This window comes from Bos indicus x Bos taurus, chromosome 21 (genome assembly GCF_003369695.1).
Source record: "Bos indicus x Bos taurus breed Angus x Brahman F1 hybrid chromosome 21, Bos_hybrid_MaternalHap_v2.0, whole genome shotgun sequence".
In the NCBI taxonomy this organism is placed as follows: Eukaryota; Metazoa; Chordata; class Mammalia; order Artiodactyla; family Bovidae; genus Bos; species Bos indicus x Bos taurus.
Genome location: NC_040096.1, coordinates 28,538,163 through 28,562,165, shown reverse-complemented (window position 1 = coordinate 28,562,165; position 24,003 = coordinate 28,538,163). Strand labels below are relative to the sequence as shown.

At 40.9% G+C, this 24,003-nt stretch overlaps 1 protein-coding gene across 8 annotated transcripts in view; it reads left to right on the top strand.

Annotated features, from left to right (window-relative positions):
- Positions 1–24,003, top strand: part of TJP1 (tight junction protein 1) — a 259,492-nt gene that overhangs the window by 139,669 nt on the left and 95,820 nt on the right. For 2 of the 8 annotated variants that reach the window (XM_027521554.1, XM_027521551.1), the window contains exon 1: positions 8,271–8,398. The exons of the other annotated variants lie outside the window; for them this stretch is intronic. In XM_027521554.1, the coding sequence (XP_027377355.1) occupies positions 8,372–8,398 (27 nt within the window). In that variant the 5' untranslated portion in view covers positions 8,271–8,371. Of the gene's footprint in view, positions 1–8,270; positions 8,399–24,003 lie in introns of those variants that run through there. 8 annotated transcript variants of the gene reach the window in all.

The following is a 24,003-nucleotide window of genomic DNA, read 5'->3' as shown; positions in this document are numbered from 1 at the left end:
GATGGTTGGATGGCATCCCCTAAGTTTGGATAAACTCCAGGAGTTGGTGATGGACAGGGAGGCCTGGCCTGCTGTGGTTCATGGGGTCTCGAAGAGTCGGACATGACTGAGCAACTGAACTGAATTGAACTGAGAGGTGAAAGCGTATGGGAAGATGTGCATCAGTTTATATGCAAATACTGCACCATTTTTTATAGGGGACCTCCATGAATTTTGGTATCTGCAGGGAGTCCTGGTACATATAAATACATATATGTTTCTTTTTCTCTTAAGTATGTTTTAAAAATCAAGTATAATTGATTTTTTAACTTAAATTAGAATTGCAGAATTTTCATTTAACTTCTTTGCTTTTCATACTCTTTCCTTTTTCAATGAAAAGTTTTGGTTAGTGTATGTTAACATACACTAATATGTATTGATATATTAACTAATGTGTGAAAACATGTAATATTACTATTATTAGCATACACTAATGCTAATAATATATTGTATCAGCATTATTACTTTGAAATTGTTATGTATTTACATTTAACTTTGAACTACTGTATATATAATGTGATAATGCTAATATATAAATTGTAAATAATAACTAAGATATATTAAGTATACTAATATATTAGATAATACACAAATAAAACAGCTCATTATCATGTATTAGTAAACTAGTGAGTTTGTAACAGTTTTAGATTAGTTAATGCACACACACACATAAATGTTTCGAAATAATAGTGCTGATATCATTAGTAACAGACTTGTTCATTTGCTGAGTCCTGTCTGACTCTTTGCAACCCCATGAACTGCAGCACACCACGTTTTCCTGTCCTTCACTATCTCCCAGAGCTTGCTCAAACTCATGTCCATTGAGTTGGTGATGCCATCCAACCATCTCGTCCTCTTTTGCCCCCTTCTCCTGCCCTCAATCTTTCCCAGCATCAGGGTCTTTTCTGACTGGATGAAATTTAAGTTTTCTCTGTAGTCCCCTTTTCCTTAGAAAATATTCCACTGAGAATTCCATCAAAGTACTTTGGACAAGTCACTGAAAACCATTCTTTTCTTTGTATGGTTAGGGCACCAAATTAATCTATATATTCTCACCCCAGTTGGTTTTCAGTTTTTACAGATGCCTTTTTTCTTCTTGATTTCATTTTTTAAAAATATGTAAAACATTTTTGTTTCCAAAGTCAAAACCACAGTATAGAGTCTGCCTAGAAAAGTCTCGTGTTACCTCCCTTCTCTGAAGGCAAGTCCTTTCATTTGTTCTTAATTTTCCTTCCAGTGTTTCTTTTGCAAATATATTTCCTTTTAGAAATTATGTTAAATAGAAAAAAACTTAACATCTTTTTCAATGAAGTTCCACTAGCTTTTCTACATTTTTTGGTTATTATTTGTTTTAAAAGACTAGTATTATAAAGGTTTTATCATACCTACCTGTGTCAAGCGTAAAAGAACAATCCAAACATTCTTTGGCAGATGACACTGTTTAGCTTCTTTTAAGAAATGTATCTCCCTCTTCAATGAGTTTGGTACATTCGGGAAACAGACTGCAAACTAAAGTGAAATAGAAAGATTTCTTCTAATTTCCATTTGTTGTCTGAGGCTGAGAAAATATCTAACAGAAGTTATTTTACAAAGATGAGTCTGAGAAAAAAATTCCTTGAATTAAACCATAATGAAAAAGAATATGAAATAGAATACATATGTGTGTGTTTATATATACCTGAATATCTTTGCTGTATAGCAGAAACTAACACAATACTGTAAATTAATTATGTGAAGTGAAAGTCACTCAGTCATGTCCCCAACTCTTTGCAACCCCATGGACTGTGCATTCCATGAAATTCTCCAGGCCACAATACTGACGTGGGTCGCTATTCCCTTCTCCAGGGGATCTTCCCAACCTGGGGATTGAACCCAGGTATCCCTCACTGCAGGCGGATTCTTTACTTTCTGAGCCAGCAGAGAAGCCCTGGTGTATAAACAGCAAGATGAGAAAGACATTTTTTTAAAAGTTATTAAGAACCATGAAACTCCAGGTGTCCCCTGTGTGTTGTCCTCTGTTGACTTTTTAATTCATTCTCTGCTTCCTTCATAGTCATGCTCATAGGCGTCAACTTGAGAAATTCTAGAGCCTCAAAATGAACATGGCCAAAATTGTGTTCATAACATTTGGAAAGAAGGAGGCTTCGCAAAATTAGGAGAATATCAGATAAATTAGAGTTGAAATTGGTAGAACTTAATGCACTTTTGTTAGTAATATTAGAAAATTGTTGTTATTGTTTGGTTTTAACACATATACCAGAGTTACATAAAATGTTGACATTGGGCAACTTGGATGAAGGGTATAAGGGAATACTTTGTACCATCTTTTGAACTCTTATATAAAGCTAAAATTGTTCCAAAGGAAATTTTATTTCACACACACACACATACACACACACTTAGATACACAAAAAGACTTAGAATGCATGAAATACAAAGGGATCCTTAGAGAACTTCAACAAAGTGGTAAGAGAAGTAACCCAACAGAAAAAAGGATTAAATGAAATGCATGCCAAGTAATATACCATTTTTGTTTACCACACAGGCAAAATATATAAGGTTAATATCAAGTGTTAATATAAGGTTGATATCCTGTCTCACAGGATATTAACAGGGAGGCAGGATAGGTTGACCTAATATTCTTGGCTGGCAAGTTGACAGTATCAGTTTAAAATGTTTATTTTAACTAAGTATGTGCATGTGTGTGCTCAGTTGTGTCCGACTCTTTGCGACCCCATGGACTAGCCACCAGGCCCCTCCTTCCATGGGATTTCCCAGGCATGAATACTTGAGTGAGTTGTCATTCCCTTCTCTAGAGGATCTTACCTGCCTGGGGATCAAGCCTGGGTCTCCGCATTGCAAGTGGATTCTTTACCCTCTAAGCCACTGGTGAAACCCTAGATACACTATGGTACATCCATACTGTGGAATGCTACACAGCCATTTGAAAATCATGAGATAGATTTCTGTTGTTTGACATCATCTCCAAGACAAAAATATTAAGTGAAAAAATAAATTGTAAGATAGTAAATGTAGTCTATCATTTGTTTAAAGAAAACAGGCATTGCTATATATCTACATGTTTCTCTCTCTTTTTCCATGTATATGCATAAATAAATATGCAGAAAGCGATCTGGTATATACTCTCTAGTTAGATTTAAATACTGTTATTCCTGGGTAGTGGGAATGGGCAATGTGGTCCAGATGGACTTTTAACATCTGTCTATAACTCAAGGCTTTTACATAATTGATCACAGAGACACAGGAGTGGGGCAGGGTGGGGAATGTCTCAGGCAGCTTGTCGTGAACAGAGAGAATGCTGTCTAGCAGGGGTGGACTCTGAGCTGCTTGTGTCCCTGTGGGGTCCAGTGCAGAGTAAAAATGTGGGATCCTTTGCTCAAAATGCAGGACAAAGTATCATTAAAGGTGCATATGATTTATCATGTATCTTTGTATTGGGCTGGTTTTAGATGCAGACATCAGAACTCATATGAGGACTTAGCTGAATTACACACGTGATATGTCGGGGCTTGTTCCTGGAGTTGTCTCTCAAGCCAGTAGAAGAGACCAGCCTCAGCCAAGTCAGAATGGTTGAGGAGAAAGAGGACCCCACTCCCCACTCACAGGCACCGGGGGGCACCCCTGGGCCTGGGGACAATCACAGCCAGGACAGACCCTCATGGACCCTGGGGATCCCATTTGTCTGCTGGGCCTACCAGAACCTCCTTCTCATCAAACACCTGACTGAAACAGCCGGGCTGGTCACAAAGTCTAGGGGAGCCAAGCTGCCACGTCCACAGTAGACAGCACCCAGCAAGGATCCTTAAATCTCCAAGCTGGGAAGCCCGGGTACCCCAGTAGCCCCAGTAGGGGCTGATCAAGAGGCTCCCCTCCCACCAAGGTGAGTGATGGCTTTGCTTACGCAGGATGCTGTGATACCAGCACTTGCCTATCCCTGTCAGTCAGGGAGGCACAGACTGCCTGGCGAAGCCCTCCCCAGAGGCCACAGGAGCCAGGGCCAGTGTGAGCTGAGGCCCCAGGTCTCCAGTATGCCTTGCATTGTCCCTCAACCTTCAATTACTAAACACAAATCCAAAATGAAAATTGTTCAGAGTCAGAGCATTAAACCCAGGTGCAGGGTCCTCCCAGCGCCGGGTTGTATAGCTGCAGCGCTGGCACACCAAGGAAGGTAGCCTGGGTGGGTCAGAGGGTTTTGTTTTTAAGATGGGAGACATTAGGGGAAGCATGAATTTTGAGAGGTAGAATCCTTTAGCTGAGGGAGGACAAAGGTGATGGCGGGAGAACTGATAGGGCCAGCCCCCCAAATGGGATTCCTAACCCAGCGGGAGGGAGCGAGGAGAAAAGCAGGTGTTAGAGTGTGTGTGTGTGTGTGTGTGTGTGCGCGTGCGCACATGCTCAGTCATGTCCAACTCTTTGAGACCCCATGGACTGTAGCTCACCAGGAGTTGGTTGTCATACCCTCCTCCAGGGGATCTTCCCAACCCAGGAATCGAACTCAGATCTCCTGCATTGTAGGCGGAGTCTTTACCATCTGAGCCACCAGGGAAGCCCAAGAATACTGGAGTGGGTTGCCATTTCCTTCTCGGGGGATCTTCCCTACCCAGTGATTGAACCCACATCTCTTGTGTCTCCTGCATTTGGTGGCAGGGTCTTTACCACATTGCCTCCTGGGAAGCCCGGTGTTAGGGTCAGTGTGTCATATTTGGCAGGAAGATAAGGGAGTTTCCATTCCTCTGTTTCTGTTTTCTCTGTGAAATATGTGCTTGGGCTTGGAGGGGATGGGGATTTCAGTGATCATGATACTGGGAGAATGTAGAAGGCGGGGAACTGAGCTGTGAAGGAGAGATTGTAGTCCTGGACTCCATGGGATTATGGAGTGCACAGTGGGCTTGGCTGTGTGACATTCAGGAACCTAAAAAGAGAGACCCTGTCTTGTCCTGCTCAGAGAAGTACGGCCCCACTCTTTCTTAGGAGGAGCTCTTCCTACGAAGGATTGTCCTTTATTCTGAATTGAATTTAAAAAGTCCCGTTTTTAGTGTTTCTATGTCCTTTTAAAAAATGAAATGATATTGGTGATATCATGTAATGTTCTTTTGGTATTTTTTTTTTTACTGCGGCAAAATCTATATAAAACTTACAATTTTAACCATCTTTAAGTGTACAGTTCATAATGTTTATTTTAAAATGTTTTCACTTTGCAAAATAAAGTAAGATTAAAAATTGGTCATCCTATATTGTACCCCAGTGGTTTTGTGTGTGTGTGGGTGTGAAATTTTACTGGTCTGTGAAATGAAGAAATGCTATGAGCCTCACAAAGCATTTCTCTGTTAAGTGTTATACAACTCTTATTGGTGGAGGAAAACTCTGAAGCACTTTTTAGAATTTTTAAGATACACTGTAAGAATAAGAGTAGAAGTATTTATTTTATATTGCTCTTCTGATGCTCTGATAAAGTTCTCCTAATTCTAGTATTTTGTGTATATATCCTCTTTTGTGACATCATCAAGACTGTCTCCTTTTCTTCCGCAGTGCCATAATATTTTCCTTTTGTATTTCATGTGTAAACTCACCGCTCATACTATAACACATAACAGTTTTCTAAGGCTATTTTTGGTAATAGAAACATAAATACACATATATAAAACGTGGGTATGGATATAGTTGTTCACTTGGTTAAAGCCGTATTAATAAATGGTTCTAAAAGATTAATAAAGATTTTGTACACATAGTTTTTTTTTTTTCACTCTGAGCCACAGACACCAAAAATCCCACAGGAAGTTGTCTTTTAAGTGTTGCGGTTTTTTAGTTTCCTATTCAGTCTGCATTAGATGACCAGAAATAGTCTGTGCAGTCAAAAGGGATTCTTGGTTAAAGCTTATTGTAATTCTGAAGGAGACTCTCAAATTTGCTTGTATTTCTTCTTATGTAGTTGATCCAGAGGAGCTATAACAAGATCCATACATAGACATTAAAGTTGTGGTATAGTGTGAAACTTTTTTTTTTTTGATGTTTAGTGGATAAACTCTTCATTGTTAAAGGGGCAACTATCTGAAATTATGCTTTATGCTTTCCACTTCTTATCAAAGCATTTTCTAAGAAATAAACTGTAGGAATGGAGATAGGTTTTAAATTGACAACTAGGTTTTACCTTTATTTTTACAAATGACAAAAACTTTCTCTTCATTCTTTAGAGAATTGGAGATACATTAAAAAAATTGTACAGCTTAATTTAGATATTATAAATACCACTAGAAAAAATTTTAAAGCATACAATTATTGAAATGTTTTTATTAATGTAATTTTTAAAGCATAGTATTCTCAAGCTTAAATTTCTTGCTTAATTTCATTATTTTTAAAACCATGGCAAAAATAAAATAAACTAAAACTGTCATCAGATATATTAGATCTTTGACATATCATTATGTAATCTAGCATTTAACTTAGGTACAGTAGGCCTGGTGAAAAGTGACAAACGAGTAAAGAGGAAAGGTCTCTGCGTTTGTTCTAAACATTTCCAGGTTTAGGTTTGTTAAAGGAATGGTATCTGGTTCTGGGCAGGTCATGCTGACTGCACATCTTATTAAATGGGTAGATTAATAATGTGGAAGGTTTTTCCACAGTCACCTTTGAAAATAAAAAATGAAACGCCACAGTGAAAAAATGTTCATAAGAAATTTTTCATTACAGTTCTGAAGTGAATAAAACAAAAGTCACATCCAACATGACTTTAAAACAAAAATGACTGTAATCATTTCTGTGGGGGGAGGGCAGGGAGAGGAAGAGAAAAGAGAAAGGATTTGATTTGCAGAATGCTTTAAATTCCATAAAAGCGGGAGATCTGAGTTCGATCCCTGGGTTGGGAAGATCCCCCGGAGAAGGGAACGGTCACCCACTCCAGTATTCTGGCCTGGAGAATTCCATGGAATGTGTAGTCCATGGGATCGCAAAGAGTCAGACACGGCTGAACAACTTTCACTTTAGTTCTGTAGCTTCAGGTTGCAAAATGTATGGTATTTTAGTTTGAAATTTTAATTCATTTTTATGTATGATAGGCAGGTATTTCTTCGTTAAGTTAGATTTTCCCTACAGTTGAATTCTAAAGAGGAAACCATCGTTTCTGCTTTTTTCCATTTCTTGTGTACCTTTTGCGGCACTGTACTAGGTTCTTTAGGTTACCATTTGAGAGCTTCACGTTTTACAGAGTGCAGAACAACGAGGGCAGGAGAGGTTTCTGAAATACTCCTTGGTGTCTAGCGAGGCCGTCTGCATTGCGGGCCGGTCCCCTGGACTGTGGACCCAACGTCCTCGCGGCTCTGCCCGGCGCGACCCCTTCCCTTGCCACTGAGAATCCTAGGATTTTTGATGCCCAAAATATGCGTTTGGGATCCCTGTCTACATGGGCTGTTGAAGGTGATGCTGGATCTCTATAAAGGCCTCATGTGGGTGGGCCCTCGGGTGCCCATGATCCCGTGACCAGCGTTCGCGGGGCAGTCGGTCCGTCCACTACGACAGCCTGGAAGCACTTCCCAGCGAGGCTCAGGCAGGCGGGCAGCGGGGGTCGTGGCCAGGGGCGTCTCTCTCCAAGTCGCAAGGGCTGGGTATGGGGGGGCTCGCTCCTCCGGGGCGCTTTCCGCCGGACCGTGCAGCGAACAAACAGGAAACTCCGTCTCCAAGTTACTTCGGAAACTGGGCTTTTCCTTCCGCGACAGGGGTCGCATCCGGACAGGAAGCGGACCGGCCGCTCGCCCCGCGCCCTCGTGGTCCCGCCCCTCCTGCTACGGCCCCGCCCCCGTCGATCGCACCGCCCCAGCCCCCACCCCCAGGCCGGGCATGCTCAGTGGGCCGGGCCGGGCCGGGCCGGCAGGTTTGCGTGGTCGTCCGCGTTTGCCGGCGCCGGCTCAACCCGCCGACGCCACGTCCCGTTGCTGCGGCTCGTTCCCGGAAAGTTACGTACTAAAGCGTCCCCCGAAGACCCGGCGAGCGGATTGCGGGCGGCTGTGGCGGCGGCGGCCCAGAGGCGGCCGAGCGGTGGGCCGACGTGCCCGCGGCTTGGCTGCGGGCGTAGCGCTCGGAAGGAGGCGCCGGCCGGGCGCACTCCGCGGGGAGCCCCGGGCGGGGCGGGCGCGGCGGGCGCGGCGCGGACTTTTGTCCGAGTTCAGTCCCCTCCCTGTGGGCTGGGCCTCTCCGGCGCCCCAGCCCCCGCCCCGCTCGCTCCCGGGAGATGTTTATCTGGGCCGCGGCGTGAGGAGCCGGCGGCTGGCGGCGGGGAGTCTCGGGTCCGAGGATCGTTGCGCGGCGCGGGAGAGACAAGATGTCCGCCAGGGCCGCGGCCGCCAAGGTGAGCGCCGCGGGGAGCGTCCGCTGGGGGCCTTTCTTCCTCTGCCCGCGGGCTGCCGGGCTGGCGTGGAGGGGGCGGGCGGCGGGGCCGGGGCCGGCCGGGGCCCGGGCAGGTGCACTGCGGCGGCGTCGCTGCCCGGTCCCGACTCCAGCCCCGGCCCGCGGCGGGAGGGAGCAGGGCGGGCGGGGACGCGCAACAGGTCCCGCCGGGAAGCCGGGCGCGGGGCGCGGCGGGCGGGCCGGGGCCACCCCGGCGGCTGCAGTCTTTGCGGGAGTGGTTGGTCCCTGGTGAAACCGTGTGGTTTCGGTCTGATGTCACTGTCGCTGGTATGCGCGCGCCCGCGACACGGCTTTGGGACGGCACTCAGCCTCTGTGGAGTATGTTGGTTCTTTTCGCTGTTTTATTTATTTAAGGTGACATTTGAAAAACTAACTTCCTAACACTTTTTAAGAGTTTAATTCGAGTTACACTTTCAAAAGTACCGCACATTGCACTTAAAAATGGACAGTAACTTTAAAAAATAAAAGTTGGCAAAGATCCGTGGGTTCGTTAAAAAAGTAACGTTTTCCTGTTAGTTTTTTCATATGCTTTGAAGTACTGTGCCATTTTCTCAGTGCTTTCAAGCCAGTTCGTATGTTACATGAAAAAGCTGAAGTTCCTAAAAATCAGTTAATATTCTCCTCTCCTTTTGTACAGCTTAATCTTTTCCATCGTAAACGGTTGCGGGAATGCAGAAATATGAAGAGTAAAAATCTCGCTTAAAATCAGTTTATTACTTTAAGTAGTATCAGGTGCTTAAGCGGGTGCTGGCTTCATGTTTTTGCTTGGTTTTTTTCTTTTCTGTTTGAGATGTTTTATTCATAGCATCTTGGACCGGGCATAATTAGGCCCTAAAGTTTCTGAACTCAAGACTGTTTTTTGGCTGGAAGTTAGCGGTTACGTTTAGCAGTGAGTAAATTCTTGTAAGGAATTTAGTGTTCTCTCTTTAAGAAAACTTTTATGTGTACTTTTATTGCTCTACATTGATAAACACCAATCTAAAGGTAAAACTTGATCTAAAGACTTAGAATAAAAGGCAAATTTTCGCATAATTTTAAAATAGTCTTACACTATTTACTTTCCTGGGACTTCCTTTTCGGGGAGGAGAGGCTTTGTTGCCATATTATAGAGAACGTCACTGTGTTCCTGTAGTGTGCTCTCTGGCACTTGATATCCAAAAAGGATATTTCACTTACGGAGAGAAATAAGTTTTCAGTGGATTGCCATAGTAGAATGATGCTTTAGAAAGAGTCATACTTTTCCTCATGAATTATGGTGTTGAGATTTTATGGCATATTAACAAGTATCACTAGTTAAACATTACGTTTTTGGACGTTTGCATTCTTAAATATTTGAGTAGAATGTCAGTTGAAAGCTTATTTTTCTAAAATGCTGTGTTTTGGGACCACCGTTAAATCTTATATAGAGAAGGGCCATAAAAGATGGGGGAAATGAAATAATAACCAACCAAGTCACATTTAATTTTCTAAGATGATTAAAATGCTTAATAAGAACCAGGCTGTGTATGTACTCAGTAGTTTACATGTGATATTTTTGTTTCCCCTACTTCTGTTTAAAAAAAAAAAAACCATGAATTTGCAGCTTGCTTTTCTTGCTTTTAGCATAATAGTTTGTAGAACTCTCAGTCAGTATCTTTGATTCTATATTCTTTGTAATGATTGAATATTTTTCCATTCCATGAATAGGCTGCAGATGGTTACTGATACACATTTAACTTGTTTCCAGGATTTTGTAATAAATAGCCTTATATTTTTCTGCGTGTGTGTAGTAGTACTGTGTGTCACGTTGTTAAAAATGGAATTTCTGAATCAAAGGGTATGTATGTGCATTTAAAATTCTGATATATACCACTAAATCTTTCTCCAAAAAGGTTGTACCTAGGAAAAATACAGCGATTGTTGGTAACTTTAAAGGACATAAAATTTCAGTAAGTGAAATGAGAAAATACAGACTCTGAATGGGGAGGATATTGTAGAAAAGATCACATTTCCTAGAGTTGGTATATAAATGTTAATACAATTCCAAATAAAATTCCAGTGTGGTATTCTAGAAAACTTAATGTGTTGATGAGAAAGTTTATCTGATAAAATAAATGGATAATAACTGTCAAAGTTCAAAAAAAGAAGCCTTATTAGAAAATCTAATGTGTTATAAATTCAGAGTCATTGAAGCAGTCTTTTAGTTCAGGAATGGACATTGGAATCGCAGAGTCCAGAAATATCTGTGTGTTTACGAGTTTTTAGTGATTATGGTCATCAGCATTTAATGTGTGTTAGCTATTGTTCTAAGTGCTTAATATGAATTAACTGATTTAATTCTCATAGTATCCCTATGAAATGAGCACTGCTGTTATCCCCTGTTTATGGATGTGGAAATTGAAACAGATAAGGTAACTTCCCTAAATTCACCTAGCCTACAGGAGAGGAAATTGAGACTGTGATAAAAATATCATCGTAGATTTCTGGAGAAAGGATGGATTAGTATAGGGTGCTGGGACTGTTGACTATCCTTTGAAAATATATATGTTGTTTCTGCCCTTAGGCCATCCCCACCCCACCAAAAAAAAATCCGTTTGAAAAATATGCAGAGAAGATAAATCATAAAACACTAGAAGAAAGTGTAGGAGGCTTAAAAAAAGCCCTCAGTGGAAAGGGCTTCTCTGTGCATATTAACTTCAGAAATAAAGGAAAAGTTTTAATCTGTGATATATATTTGAATTTGCAAACAGAATCACTAGTGTACCTGATGCAAATGATTCAAAAGTTGAAACCAGGAATTTGAGGGTAGTTCTGTCTCACCAAGGAATTGTTTAATTATGTGAGAAAATGACAGGAATAGTTAGAGACATTTCCATTGGTTGAATCACGGAGTGTGAAGGAAGTTCAGCTTGTGGACTCAAGCTGTTCACTCCAGAGGAAACAATAAAATGTAGCATTGTTCTGTTACAGATTTTGCTGCTTAAAAGTTTCCATTTTGTCTCAAAAAGAATTTTTTTCCCAGAATTTTCCAAAATTTTCGTGTACTTTACTATGGAAATTATTTTCGCCACTTAGTAGGAATTGATTTATTGTATCCTTAATAGCTGATCATTTGAAAGTTAAAAACTGTAGAATATAGCTAAATGAATGAAAATAATTACAAAATTAATCCTTGTAGATAGGAATTGTCTTGAGTGGCTGTTATGACATAGTTTTAGTTTTGGTACTTTGTGATTGGTGTGTATTTGCTTTGGGGAAGCCCTCTTGCTACTTTAAAGGTAAACTGAAAACTCACCTTGCTTTATGAAAATTCACTTGATTGTGTCTTTCAGTGTTTATTGAGCTTCACTGTGGTAATATTTTTCTGTACCTATCAAGTTTGTATAATTTATTTTTAATTGAAAGATAATTGCTTTACAAGATTTTGTTGTTTTTTATCAAATACCAACATGAATCAGCCATAGGTATACATGTGTCCTGTTTTTAACTAGAAATATTTTTATAGTATCTAAGGGAAAGATGTTTAATTTTTATGTTAGTGTGTTTGACATTGTAGACGCTTATGGTTAGAATTGTCCTTTATATCCTTGGTTGATAATCCCTGACCACATTTACAGCTCTCCAGTTCATTTTAGGACAGTTCCATTAGATAGGTGCTTTTCAGATTGCGCAGTGCTGCCCCCCCAGATTGTTCAGTAGCAGAAATTGCTCTGTGCTATTAGGAAAGACCCTTTTTTCGTTTCCTTTTTGAGAACGGTGATGATTTCATTTTAGGGACTTGAAAACTTTAATTTGGTATTTAAGAAAGATCGATGCTGTGTTTTGGTGACTGTCAGTAAGTGACAGAAGTCAGCCATCCACACCTACAAGTCATGCGGTTAAGACCCGTCTGTAGTTCTCAAAGCTGTGGGCTAGTAGATGGAGTCCCCTTTCCTGTTTGGTTTGAAGGAAAAAGTTTACAGTAGTTTCACTTCTTTTTTTCAATCCTGTTAACAATGTACTGGCTCTGACTTTTACTTGCTCTTTAATCTTTTTTCTATTAGAGACCAAATGTAAACTCAGTGTCATTCTAAGAATAGAACTGAGTATAAACAAGACAGCAGTATGTTGCTAAGGAAAATGTCATTAAAAATAATAATTTTGGTGAAAAATTTGGAAATGTAATCCTATTTATTGATGTAGCTCTGGCATGATAAAAATTAAATCTAATGAAAGACCCGGAGTAGGACTGTAAATCTTAAGTGTGGTGCCACTGGTCCCTGGCTGCCTAGCCACCGCTCACCGCAGGCCCTGTGTGGTCACCCACTCAACGGCCAACACTTACTGAGCCTCCTGGGGCTGGAGACTAGCTGGGGGACGAGCAGATTTCTTTTTTATTAGTAGAGTTTTTGATCAAATGTTAAGATTAAAAGATAATTTCTATTATGATATTTCTGAAATATTTGCCTTGAACTTGCTTTGCATCTCTGAATTTTGGAAGGTAATCTTGAAAAATCCCTGTAGCTTAACTTTTAAATCTTGTAGAAAGAGACATTAGAACAGTTCACCAAGTTTTGAATCTAAGATGGGCCTGTTTCAGTACAGTATTTCTAATACAAGTCAGCAATAAAAACAGGCCTTTTGCTATTCGTGACCTAGAGTACTTCCTAATTTATTTATTGCAGCCAAGAGTGGGTTCAAGTTGCTCCTTGATGGGCTAGCCAGGTGCTTGATTTCCATGCCTTCTTAAACAAATCCTTAGTAATAAAATGTGTGTGGGGACTACAGGGGTAGAGAATTCCATTTTATATCCTAGAAGTGGATGAAAATAGTGACTCAGAGCACTGTTTTAACATGATAAAACCAATGTTGCCAAAATATGTACCATAAAATACCATTTGAGATTTAATGTGTTAAATACTGAATCTCAGAAAGCCCTTAACTTTGGGATGTATCAGAAGACAGGTTTTTATTTGTGTGTAGGTGCATTTCAGTATATGTCAGAACACCCTAACTCACTTAACGTTGGTAGCATGCTGGGAAATGAGTTGATTGATGAGTGGTCTCAATCATTCTAGTGTATCGTGCCCAGAGGGAGCTGAAGATTGGAATGAATATTACTTGGATACTAATTAGGAACATAAGATTACCATATATCTGGTTTAATTTTAAATTGTTTTTTTTATTATCTGAAATATTTTTTGTTTTTTAAAATAGTCTACATCCCAAAGAGTGAAAGTTCATTTTATTTCTTGGCTGTTTTAGGAATTTTCACTCTTTTCAAATTGTCATTAGTGATCTTTTGAATTTGTGCACAGTTTTGATAAGTGAATTAAACTTGATTTATGATTGTCCTCTCAGTTCAGTTCAGTCGCCCAGTCATGTCTGACTCTTTGCGACCACATGAACTGCAGCATGCCAGTTCTCCCTGTCCATCACCAACTCCCGGAGTTCACCCAAACCCATGTCCATCGAGTCGATGATGCCATCCAACCATCTCATCCTCTGTCGTCCCCTTCTCCTCCTGCCCTCAGTCTTTCCCAGCATCAGGGTCTTTTCCAGTGAGTCAGCTCTTCACATCAGGTGGCCAAAGTATTGGAGTTTCAGCTTCAACATCAGTCCTACCAATGAACACCCAGGACTGATCTCCTTTAGGATGGACTGGTTGGATCTCCTTGCAGTGCAAGGGACTCTCAAGAGTCTTCTCCAATTCAGTACATAATGCTAAAATTTAGGAGGCCCTCAGTAATGGTGTTCTTTTTTGTTAGTTCAGTGAGCATTAGTTGAGCACAGTTTGTTTTATATCCCTGTCCTCTAAAGGCTTATAGTTTCTAGTTGGTCTATACTGTCATAATCAGTTGTGAAATATGTCATTTTTAAGAGCAAAATAATTTTGCGTTTTTCTCTCTAAACACACTTGAGGTCTTCTTACTGATACAATAGCATAGCTCTCTGGTGTGCTTTTTTGGTTGGGGAATATCATGGAATCCTATCTAGAGCTTGGACTTGGTGTAACACATGAGCTTTTGCATTTTCTTTTGTTAATTAAAAAACAATTTCAGTTCACTCTAGATACATTCAGGTATGTATTGTATGCATGCATTTGGTGAAAGTCTGAATAGGACAAAAAGGTTAAGAATTACAAAGCAATTCTAATTTATTTATATGTTGAATGTACTGAAATGGAAAATGGACAGTAAGCTGTCTGTCACTGTTGTTTAGGGTCTAGCCAGCTCTGAAATACTAACAGTTTGGAGTTGGGAAACTGTTTTCTATATTCAGCAGGTATTCTCTGCTAGCCTAGTGTGTACCAGGCACTGTTGTGAGTGGTAGAAGTAGAGCAGTGACATCACTGTGCTGTACTTACGGGCTGTTTTAATGCTATAAATGATGGTGGGCACTGGCATCCCCAGCAGGCCATTTCTGTCATAACCTGCTTTCTCCAGAGATCACAAGAATCTTCCATAGTACTTATTTTCTAGTTTTCCTTTATAATTTTACCACTTAAACATTCTGTAAACACTGTGGTTTTGCCTGTGAACTTTACACAAACAGACTCTTCCGGTGTGGATTCTATTGTGTATGGCTTCTCTTGCTCAGTGTGGTGTCTGTTAGTTGATGGGTGTTGAGGGTGACTAGTTCATTAGCTTTCATTGTAGTTGTGGATAAAATTCATAGTGTTCCTTTTTAGGGAGGACTTACTGCCAGATTGGTTTCTGGAAAGAGCAGTTTGAATTGGACTTCTGTGGGGTTTTGAAGAAAAATGTGTAGTTTACTAAAGGGCAAGAATTAGATAAGTATATTGGCTAGGCACAATATACTTGCCTATACTTTGGCTAGGACACAAAAAGTATGTGAAAAATAAGCTGCTTTTGGTGTTCAGAGGATGTTACTTTGAAAAGTCAGTTTTAATTTTGAGGGCATTTTATGACTGAGGTCTTAAAATCCATTAAAGTGTATTTTTGAAGTATCCATTCACCTGACGCAGATGAGACCAGTAAAAGCCCTGACGGGGAGAAATATGTGCTTTGGCAAAAACAAGTACACACAAGTGTACTTTTCAAAGTATAATCATAGGAAGTCTTTCCCAGTGGTGTCCTGTAAAGGAACTTTGGAAGATTTATATGTTGTTTTTCTTTTTTAAATAGTGATACATGTAGGGATATTTAATTAAACATATACCAACCCATATTTTGATACTGTATTTCCTGTATAGTCAGAAGATAGTGGCCATGGCAAGCAGATTTACATTCTAGGCATAAATATGAGAAATGTGTATTAATAATAAATAAAAGCCGCCTAATACTGAGTGCTGTTTCCATGACAGTACTAAGCTAACTGTTTTATGTGCATTGTCTCATCTGATCTTAGCAATTGTAGGCACTCCGAGGACCTCTGTTTCATAGGTGAGGAATCTGAGGTTAACTTACTGCTCTGGCTAATGGCATACTTGATTCTAGGCTTTGTAATTCACACATGCACGTGCTATTACGTTCCTGTGTTGTAAGGAGTGTCAGGGAGAGGAGGAGGGAATGGTGTTAGGTGCATTGTGACTCATAGGAGTCGGACCAGAGGGTGGAAGAGAGGGTGCAGTGCAGTCAGACCGCAGGAGCTGCTCTGAAGGAAGGGTGTTTGCGCAACCCCAGCAGATTGTTACTGGCCTGGAGGAAGGCAGGCCCAAATTGTCTGGTTTTTCAGGACAGGTCGGAAACCCAGATTTTATGTAAATTACTTTGACTTACATGTTGCCAGCTGACTTCATTTTTTTTTTTTTTAATACTTTTTTATTGTGAAACTTAATATCTAGTAAAAGCACAGAAAGCATGTGTACATTAGTGAATTACCACAAAGTGAATGCCCATGTAAACACCACCCAGGTCAGGGCATACAACATTGCAGGCTCCTCACTTCCTCCCTCGCCCCTACCTGACAGCATCCCTACCTGGCAGCATTATCCTGCCAACAGAGCTGCTGTCCTGACCCTAAGACCCCTGTGTTAGGCTCTTCCTGCCAACTGCATTCTTTCCCCAAGACAGGCAGTGTTCTATGGTTTAAAGATTTGTGTGTTGTGGCATTATGAATTCATTCATCTTCATATCTGTTTAGTATTCTATTGTGTAACTGTACTACAGTTTATTTTACTGTTGATGGACATTTGGGGTGTTTTCTAATTTGGAGTATTAAGAATAATGCTCCCATGAACACTTGGATCGCTCTCTTGGTGAACATGTGAACATATTTCTCTAAGATGTATTTAGAGATGGAATTGCTCCTGGATTGTTTAGTGTGTCTTTAATTTTAGTAGACAGTGTCTTCTCTAGAGAGATTATACCGGTTTATACTCATCATCATCAGTGAATGAGACTTTCTGTTGCTCTGCATTTTCACAAAGACTTGGTATTATCAGACACTTTAATTTTAGTCCTTCTGGTTGGTCTTTAGTAAATCTCACTGAAGTTTTCATTTTCTTTTTATTTTTTTGACGAGATGAAGTTGAGCAACTTTTCATGTTAATGGCCTGTTTGAGTCTTTTGCCTATTTTTCTTTAGAATTATCTTCTTACTGGCTTGCTTCATTTTTTATTTTTGGGTAAAAGCTAGTTGATTATATGTGTTGTAGGTGTATTTTCCAATGTGATGGTTCTCCTGATGGTCTTTTGATGAAGCTCTTAATTTGCATGTGGTCCGAGAGTCGAGGCACAGAGAGAGACCAGTAGGGGACCAGAGAGGGATCTGTCTCCAGACCACACCTGCGCAGAGAGGGGTCAGGCAGTGTAAGAACTGAGAAGGTTGTCATTGAATAACCTTGTGTGTTTGTCCCTGTATCCTGAGTTCAGGCTCTGGAATTGGCATCTTGAGTCCACCAGTTAACACTGTGTTCTCCTCTTATAGGGGAGAGCGTGGTCCCAGTGCGCACAGTCAGGGTGCTGGCCACTCCACTTAGTGCCTGAAGCAGGGGCACTATCCTGTTAGCTGGCATTCTCAGTGGAGCCCGTCTTAATAGCAGGGAAGAGGCGTATGGGAATTACGATATTTCTGTGTGTGTACACTCACACAAACATCTACTTATTCTGTATATTCGTGTGTGTGTACTTGTTTATTTAATATGGGATGGAGGTTGGTTGAGCCCCAGACCAGTAAGATGTGCTGCGGTTCCAGAGGAAGTTACTCAGTTGCTTTTGAAAATGTTTTTACAATAACGCTGAGGAAGAGTTGCAGTCTTTATTCTGATGAATTAGGGATTAGAGATGAAGAACTATCCCTACTTCAGTGCACCCGGTCCAGTTGGATTACATGTCCAGTATGGTGAATGACCAATTAGCAAATTCCTTTTCACCTGAGCACCTTGTATTTCTCCACTTGTTCCATCTGTATTGTCTACCATTCACATCCCTCTCCTCTAACACACAGACATAGACACACGTGAACACATGATGGGGCTTCCCAGATGGCGCTAGTGGTAAAGAACCCATCTGGCAATGCAGGAAACCTCAGAGATGCAGGTTTGATCCCTGGATTGGGATGATCCCCTGGAGGAGGGCATGGCAACCCACTTCAATGTTCTTATCTGGAGAATCCCCATGGACAGAGAAGCCTGGTGGGCTGCAGTCCATAGGGTCACTTAGCACGCACACACATATAATATATATCACACCTCTTCTCCCTTTGTTGTTCTTGTTCACTTGCTAGGTCGTATCCAACTCCCTGCAGCCCCATGGACTGCAGTACTCCAGACTTCCCTATCCTTCACTGTCTCCCAGAATTTGCTCAGATTTATGTCCATTGAGTAGGTGATGCCATCCAACCACCTCATTCTGTCACCCCTTCTCCTTTTGCCCTCAGTCTTTCCCAGCATCAGAGTCTTTTCCATTGAGTCTTTTTAAATGGCCCCAGTACATGTGCTCCTCCTAAAACTCCTCTGCATCTTAATTGCCTTTACAAGTAAAGACCAAAGTTCATAATAAAATCAATAAACTCCTACAGGATTATTTGGCCCCTGCCTACTTCTGTAGCCTCACCTTGCATCTCCCCCACCTTGGGCTCCGTTCTCAACCTGCGCTGTCCTTTTGAGCAGGTACTGAACTTCCTGCCTGTTTGTCTTTAGTTCGTCTCATGGCTTGCATTCTTTCCTTTATAATATTTAAGCCTGTGATAATAGGTTGAGTTGTGGCATTTCTTAATCATTCGATTCTCCCATTAGACTTTAAGCTCCATGAGAACAAAGGTCATCTTGGTGTGTCTCGTTATCACCGAGCTTAACACAGTGTTGAGCACGTAATAAATGTAGATATTGTGAAAGTATAATTCAGAAAGTGCTTTCGTACCCTAGGGCTATTGCACATACTGTTTTCTCCACCTGGAAGGAACGAGGATCCCTCGTTCACCCAGCATTTGTGCCAATTCATTTTTCTTCAAACAACTGATTATCAGCTTATTAAATAAGCCCATTTCAGCATCTGCATTGGTGACTTCATCCCTGACTCCTGGTCCAGTCCTGGTGGAGGTGGTCTACTTAATTATGTCTCAGAAGGACCTGCTGGTCAAGAGTGTCTGCGGAGCCTCTTTTGAAAGCCACCCCACATTTTAGGACCTTCCCCACCAGGTTTCCTTGTAGCTGTTCTCAGGGTCTTGGTATGCACCCAAACCGGTCCTTCCAGTTTGAGGTGCTTTTCCTTTGTGTGTCTGGTCAGGTCAGTGTTGAGGTTGCTGAAGATGATTGTGATTCGATAAACTGCCATTTCTAGTCTGCCAGGTTCTTCCTGCATTTTAAAAAGCAAGGTCAAAGCTAGGCTTCCAGACAACCTTGTTCCTCTGGGTGTGCCCTCAGCTGGGAGTGGCTGTTTCTCTGCTGGAGCGGCCAGATCTCTGGCCCAGCTCTTCTCCACGAGAGCCTTGCTCTGAGCCCAGAAAACACCCTGTGCTCTCCCTGTCCTGTCCTGCACAACAGTGTGTTACCTCTTGTCTGCTGCCTATTTGATTAGAGTCTGAGGCCGCTTCTAGACCAGGGGCACAGTTTTCTCTCTGGTGCTCATTACTACTCATAGACCAGGTTACATTTAGCCTAGAAACTCGCAGAAGTTGCTGTGCGTCTCCGGAACGTGTGTGCCTGTCCTTACAAAAGAGGAGACAGCTGCTGGAGGAGCCAGCCCCCTGAAGCATGGCTTACCTGCTTGGCATCTTGTCGCAAGATTCTTGGTCAGGCCTTTCCTAGATTCAGTAATTAACTTCTAGTCCCCTCAATTACCCCTCACCCCACCCCTCACCCCCATTTTTTTTAAGTGGAAAATTTCAAGATCATCCAAAAGTAAATGAGTACAATGAATCCCCACACTAGCATCACAGGCCTAGTTGTCAGTTATGGCCGTCTTGTTCCATCTATACTTCTACCCACTGTATTGTCTCTCCCCCATTATTTCAAAGCAAATACCAGACTTGTCTTTTCGTCTGCTAATACTTAAATTTGTTCACTTGCTAAGTCCTGTCTGACTCTTTGCAACCCCATTGACTGCAGCACACCAGGCTTCCCTGTTCTTCACTATCTCCTGTAGTTTGCTCAAACTCGTGTCAATTGAGTTGATGATGCCATCCGACCATCTCATCCTCTGTTATCCCCTTCTCCTCCTGCCCTCAACCTTTCCCAGAATCAGGGTCTTTTCTAGTGAGTCAGCTCTTTGCATCAGGTGGCCAAAGCATTGAGTATCTATCTCTAAAAGATAACTCTTTCTGTTTAAAGGTAGTTTTTTTTTTTAAAAAAGTACTTATTTTTGACTGCATTGGGTCTTCATTACTGTATGCACAGGCTTTCTCTCGTGGCAGTGGGCAGGCTACGCTCTAGTCTCGGTGTGTCGGCTTCTCATTGTGGTGGCTTCTCATCACAGCACAGGCTCTAGGGTGAGTGGGCTTTAGTAGTTGTAGCACTCAGGCTCAGTAGTTGTGATGTATGGGCTTAGTTGCCCTGAGGCATGTGGGATCTTCCTAGACCAGGGACTGTGTCCCCCACATTGCAGGAGAATTCCTATCCACTGTACCACCAGGGAAGTCTAAGAACTCTTTAAAAAAAAAAAAATTAATATTGTTACCACACTTAACTTCTGAATGAGAAAAATCCACCATTTAGTCATTGTGAAGTTTTTTTGTCTGAAGTATCAATTTCCTCTTGAAACATATTTTAAAAAAATCCAGATCCAAGTAAACACCTCCCATTGTGGTTGGTGTGTCTCCTGTCTCTAAACTGTAAGACTCCCCCCATCTGGCTCTGTTCTGCCCGCCTGTGGTGCAGTCTTACTGGTGAGGAACAGAATTGTTTGTCCTGTAGGATTTCTGGGTCTGCATTTTCTCTGTGATAGTTACCATCAATTCTTCTGGCACTCAGCCTTTGTGGTCCAACTCTCACAGCAGTACATAATTACTGGAAAAATCATAGCTTTGACTATACAGACTATACCTTTGTCAGCAAAGTGATGTTTCTGCTTCTTAATACCCTGTCTAGGTTTGTCATAGCTTTTCTTTCAAGGAACTAGTGTCTTTTAATTTCATGGCTGCAGTCACCATCCACAGTGATTTGGGATCCCAGGAGAATAAAATCTGTCACTGCTTCTACTTTTTCTCCTTGTGTTTGCCTTGAAGTGATTGGACTCGATGCCATGATCTTAGTTTTTTGAAGTTGAGTTTTTAAGCCAGTTTTTTTCATCTCCTCTTTCGCCCTCATCAAGAGGCTCTTTAGTTTCTCTTTTTCTGTCATTAGAATGGTATCATCTACATATCTGAGGTTGTTGATATTTCTTCCAGTGACATTGATTTTAGCTTGTGATTCTTTGTGTTATTTTAATTTGCATTTCTCTAATTATGACTGAGTTTGAATATCTTTTCAAACCTTAATATCCTTTTTGTGAAATACCTTTTTCCCATTTTTAATTGAATTTTTGTTCTTCTCCCTGCAGTTTTGGATTTCTTTATGTATTAGATATACTGGCTCATACTGGCTCTCACACTTGGAAGTGTGAGAAGCTACCATGCTTCCGAGTATGAGAGCCAGTGGCTCTAATACATAAAGAAATCCAAAACTGCAGGGAGAAGAACAAAAGCTCAATTAAAAAATGGGAAAAAGATATTTCACAAAAAGGATATTAAGGTTTGAAACAATGTTCAGACTCAGTAATAATTAAAGAAATGAAAATATTCATGTTTCTATTTTGGTCAGGCATACTTTAAAAATTTTTTGTGTACTTAAATTTATTTTATATCCCTTACGTATAGAGTTATTCTTAGAAAGCCTTTGCCTACACCATCATTAAAGAGGAATCCACTCAAGTTTTCTTCTAGTATATCTCTCATTTCATTTTTTACATTTAGATCTCTAAGTTTATTGGAAGGTTATTCTTGTGCTTGGTGAGATATAAATCTAATGTATGTTTTTTCCAAGTGACAGCCCAGATGTTCTAGCAGCATTTTATTAAAAAGTGCATCTCTATTTCAGTGACTTGAGACATTACCTTTTTCACACACTGATTTTCCATTTATTGGAAGGTAGGGTTTCCCAGGTGGCTCAGATGGTAAAGCATCTGCCTGCAATGTGGGAGACCTGGGTTCGATCCCTGAGTCAGGAAGATCCTCTGGAGAAGGAAATGGCAACCCACTCCAGTACTCCATGGAGGAAAATTGCATGGACGGAGGAGCCTGGTAGGCTGTAGTCCACAGAGTTGCAAAGAGTCGAACACGACTGAGCGACTTTACTTTCTGTTTAAGAATTTTCCCATGATTCCACTGGTCTATTTACTTATGCCTCAGTGTCACACCATTAATTGTGGATGCACCTTATGATGAGTCTTACTTCAGAGGCCATAACTTGATAGGGATAGTTTTCCCCAGTAGCTTTTCTTCTGCGGTGTTTTTTGTTTTTTGTTTTTTTTAACCTGTTATTAAACTTAAATGGAAACATGTTCTTATGTGTGGCTTCTTTTGTCCAGTATTGAGCAGCGTTCATCCATATTTACTTATGTGTATTAATCGCTCAGTTGTGTGTGACTCTTGCAACTCCATGTACTGTAGCCTGCCAGGCTCCTCTGTACATGGGATTCTCCAGGCAAGAATACTGGCGTGGGTAGCCATGTCCTTCTCCAGGGGATCTTCCCGGCCCAGGGATAGAACCCAGGTCTCCTTCATTGCAGGCAGCTCCTTTACCGTCCAAGCCACCAGGGATTGTGTAGGTTGAGTTTATTCATTTCATGGCTGTAATATTCCATTGACTGAATGTTGCATCATTGGTGGGCATCTAGATTATTGTAGATTGTTTCTGGTTTTTGACTGTTAAAAATAGTGCTTTTATGAACATCCTTATACATAAATTCTTGTGCATATATGGACATGTTTCTATTGATTGATCATCCAACATGCTTAGTTTTGCCAGTTTCCCAAAGCCGTGGTACCAGTTTGCACTCCCACCAGTGCTGAGTTCTGATTAGAGTGTTCATTACTGTTTTTTTTTTTTTTTTTAAGCTTCCTGTGTGGTTGTGTGTGCATTTAGTTGTGTTTTCAATTTGTATTACCCTGTTGAGTAAGGAAGTAGAGTACTTTTTCCACATGTTTACTGACCATTTTGATGTCCCCTTGTTTGACGTGCTCCCCTCAAGCCCCCAGTCCATCTTCTCTGTTAGGTGCTCTGTCTTTGTTGATAGGAATTCTTTTGTGTTTTCTGAATGTGAATAATATATATATATGTATATATATGTGTGTGTGTGTGTGTTAGATATTTGCAGAATATTTTTCTACATTTAAAACTTGCTTATTAAGCTTTTATATTTGAAACAAGCTTAGTGAAGCAGGAAAAAAAAGGCACTATGCCTATAAGAGCCCCAAGTGGCTATAGCTAAAAAGTAATACAGATTTGCCGTGGAAATAGGAGCATAAGGTTATGAAAAGATTGTAAGCAGTGGATGAAGCATTTACTGGAATGGAAGTCCAGCTCGATGAATGAGCTTCTTGATGGCAGGATGTTTCTGATAGGGGACCACTGACACAGAAGAGAAGGCCCAGAGGCTCCACAGGTTGGAAAGTCTGAGGTAAAATGAAACTTCGGAGGTTACTTTAAAAGCCCAGTTTTATGTGAAAACAAACATGCTGCTTCTCTGTTGTGTATGGAAGAAGTCTTAAGCTACCCAGTGGCTGTCATTCTAACTGGTGCATTTACTTCCTTCTCACTGAACCTGATATGTTGCTGCTTCCACCTTAATTTTAGTGAGCTGTCTGGCCCAGGGGAGTGAGCCTGCATGAGGCTAAGCAGCTGAGACCTTACCTCAGACATTGTGATTTGTCTAGTTTGAGGATTGAGGTGGAGTAAGGAGGCTGATTTTAAAGATGTGACCTTTTAAAGAAATGTGTAGTGTACACATTTGTACAAATTTGCTGTTTATCATTAAGTGCTTTGTTAGAAAAATAGCATAGTTTTTCATATATTTTATTATTTAGAAATTGAAAAGATTTTCTGAAACCTTTTGATTTTTTTTTTTTTTTGAAAATCAAATAGTGGTTTAGTGAGGAGAATGAATAATAAGAAACTCCACAAAACTGATATATTAATTACCCATTCAGG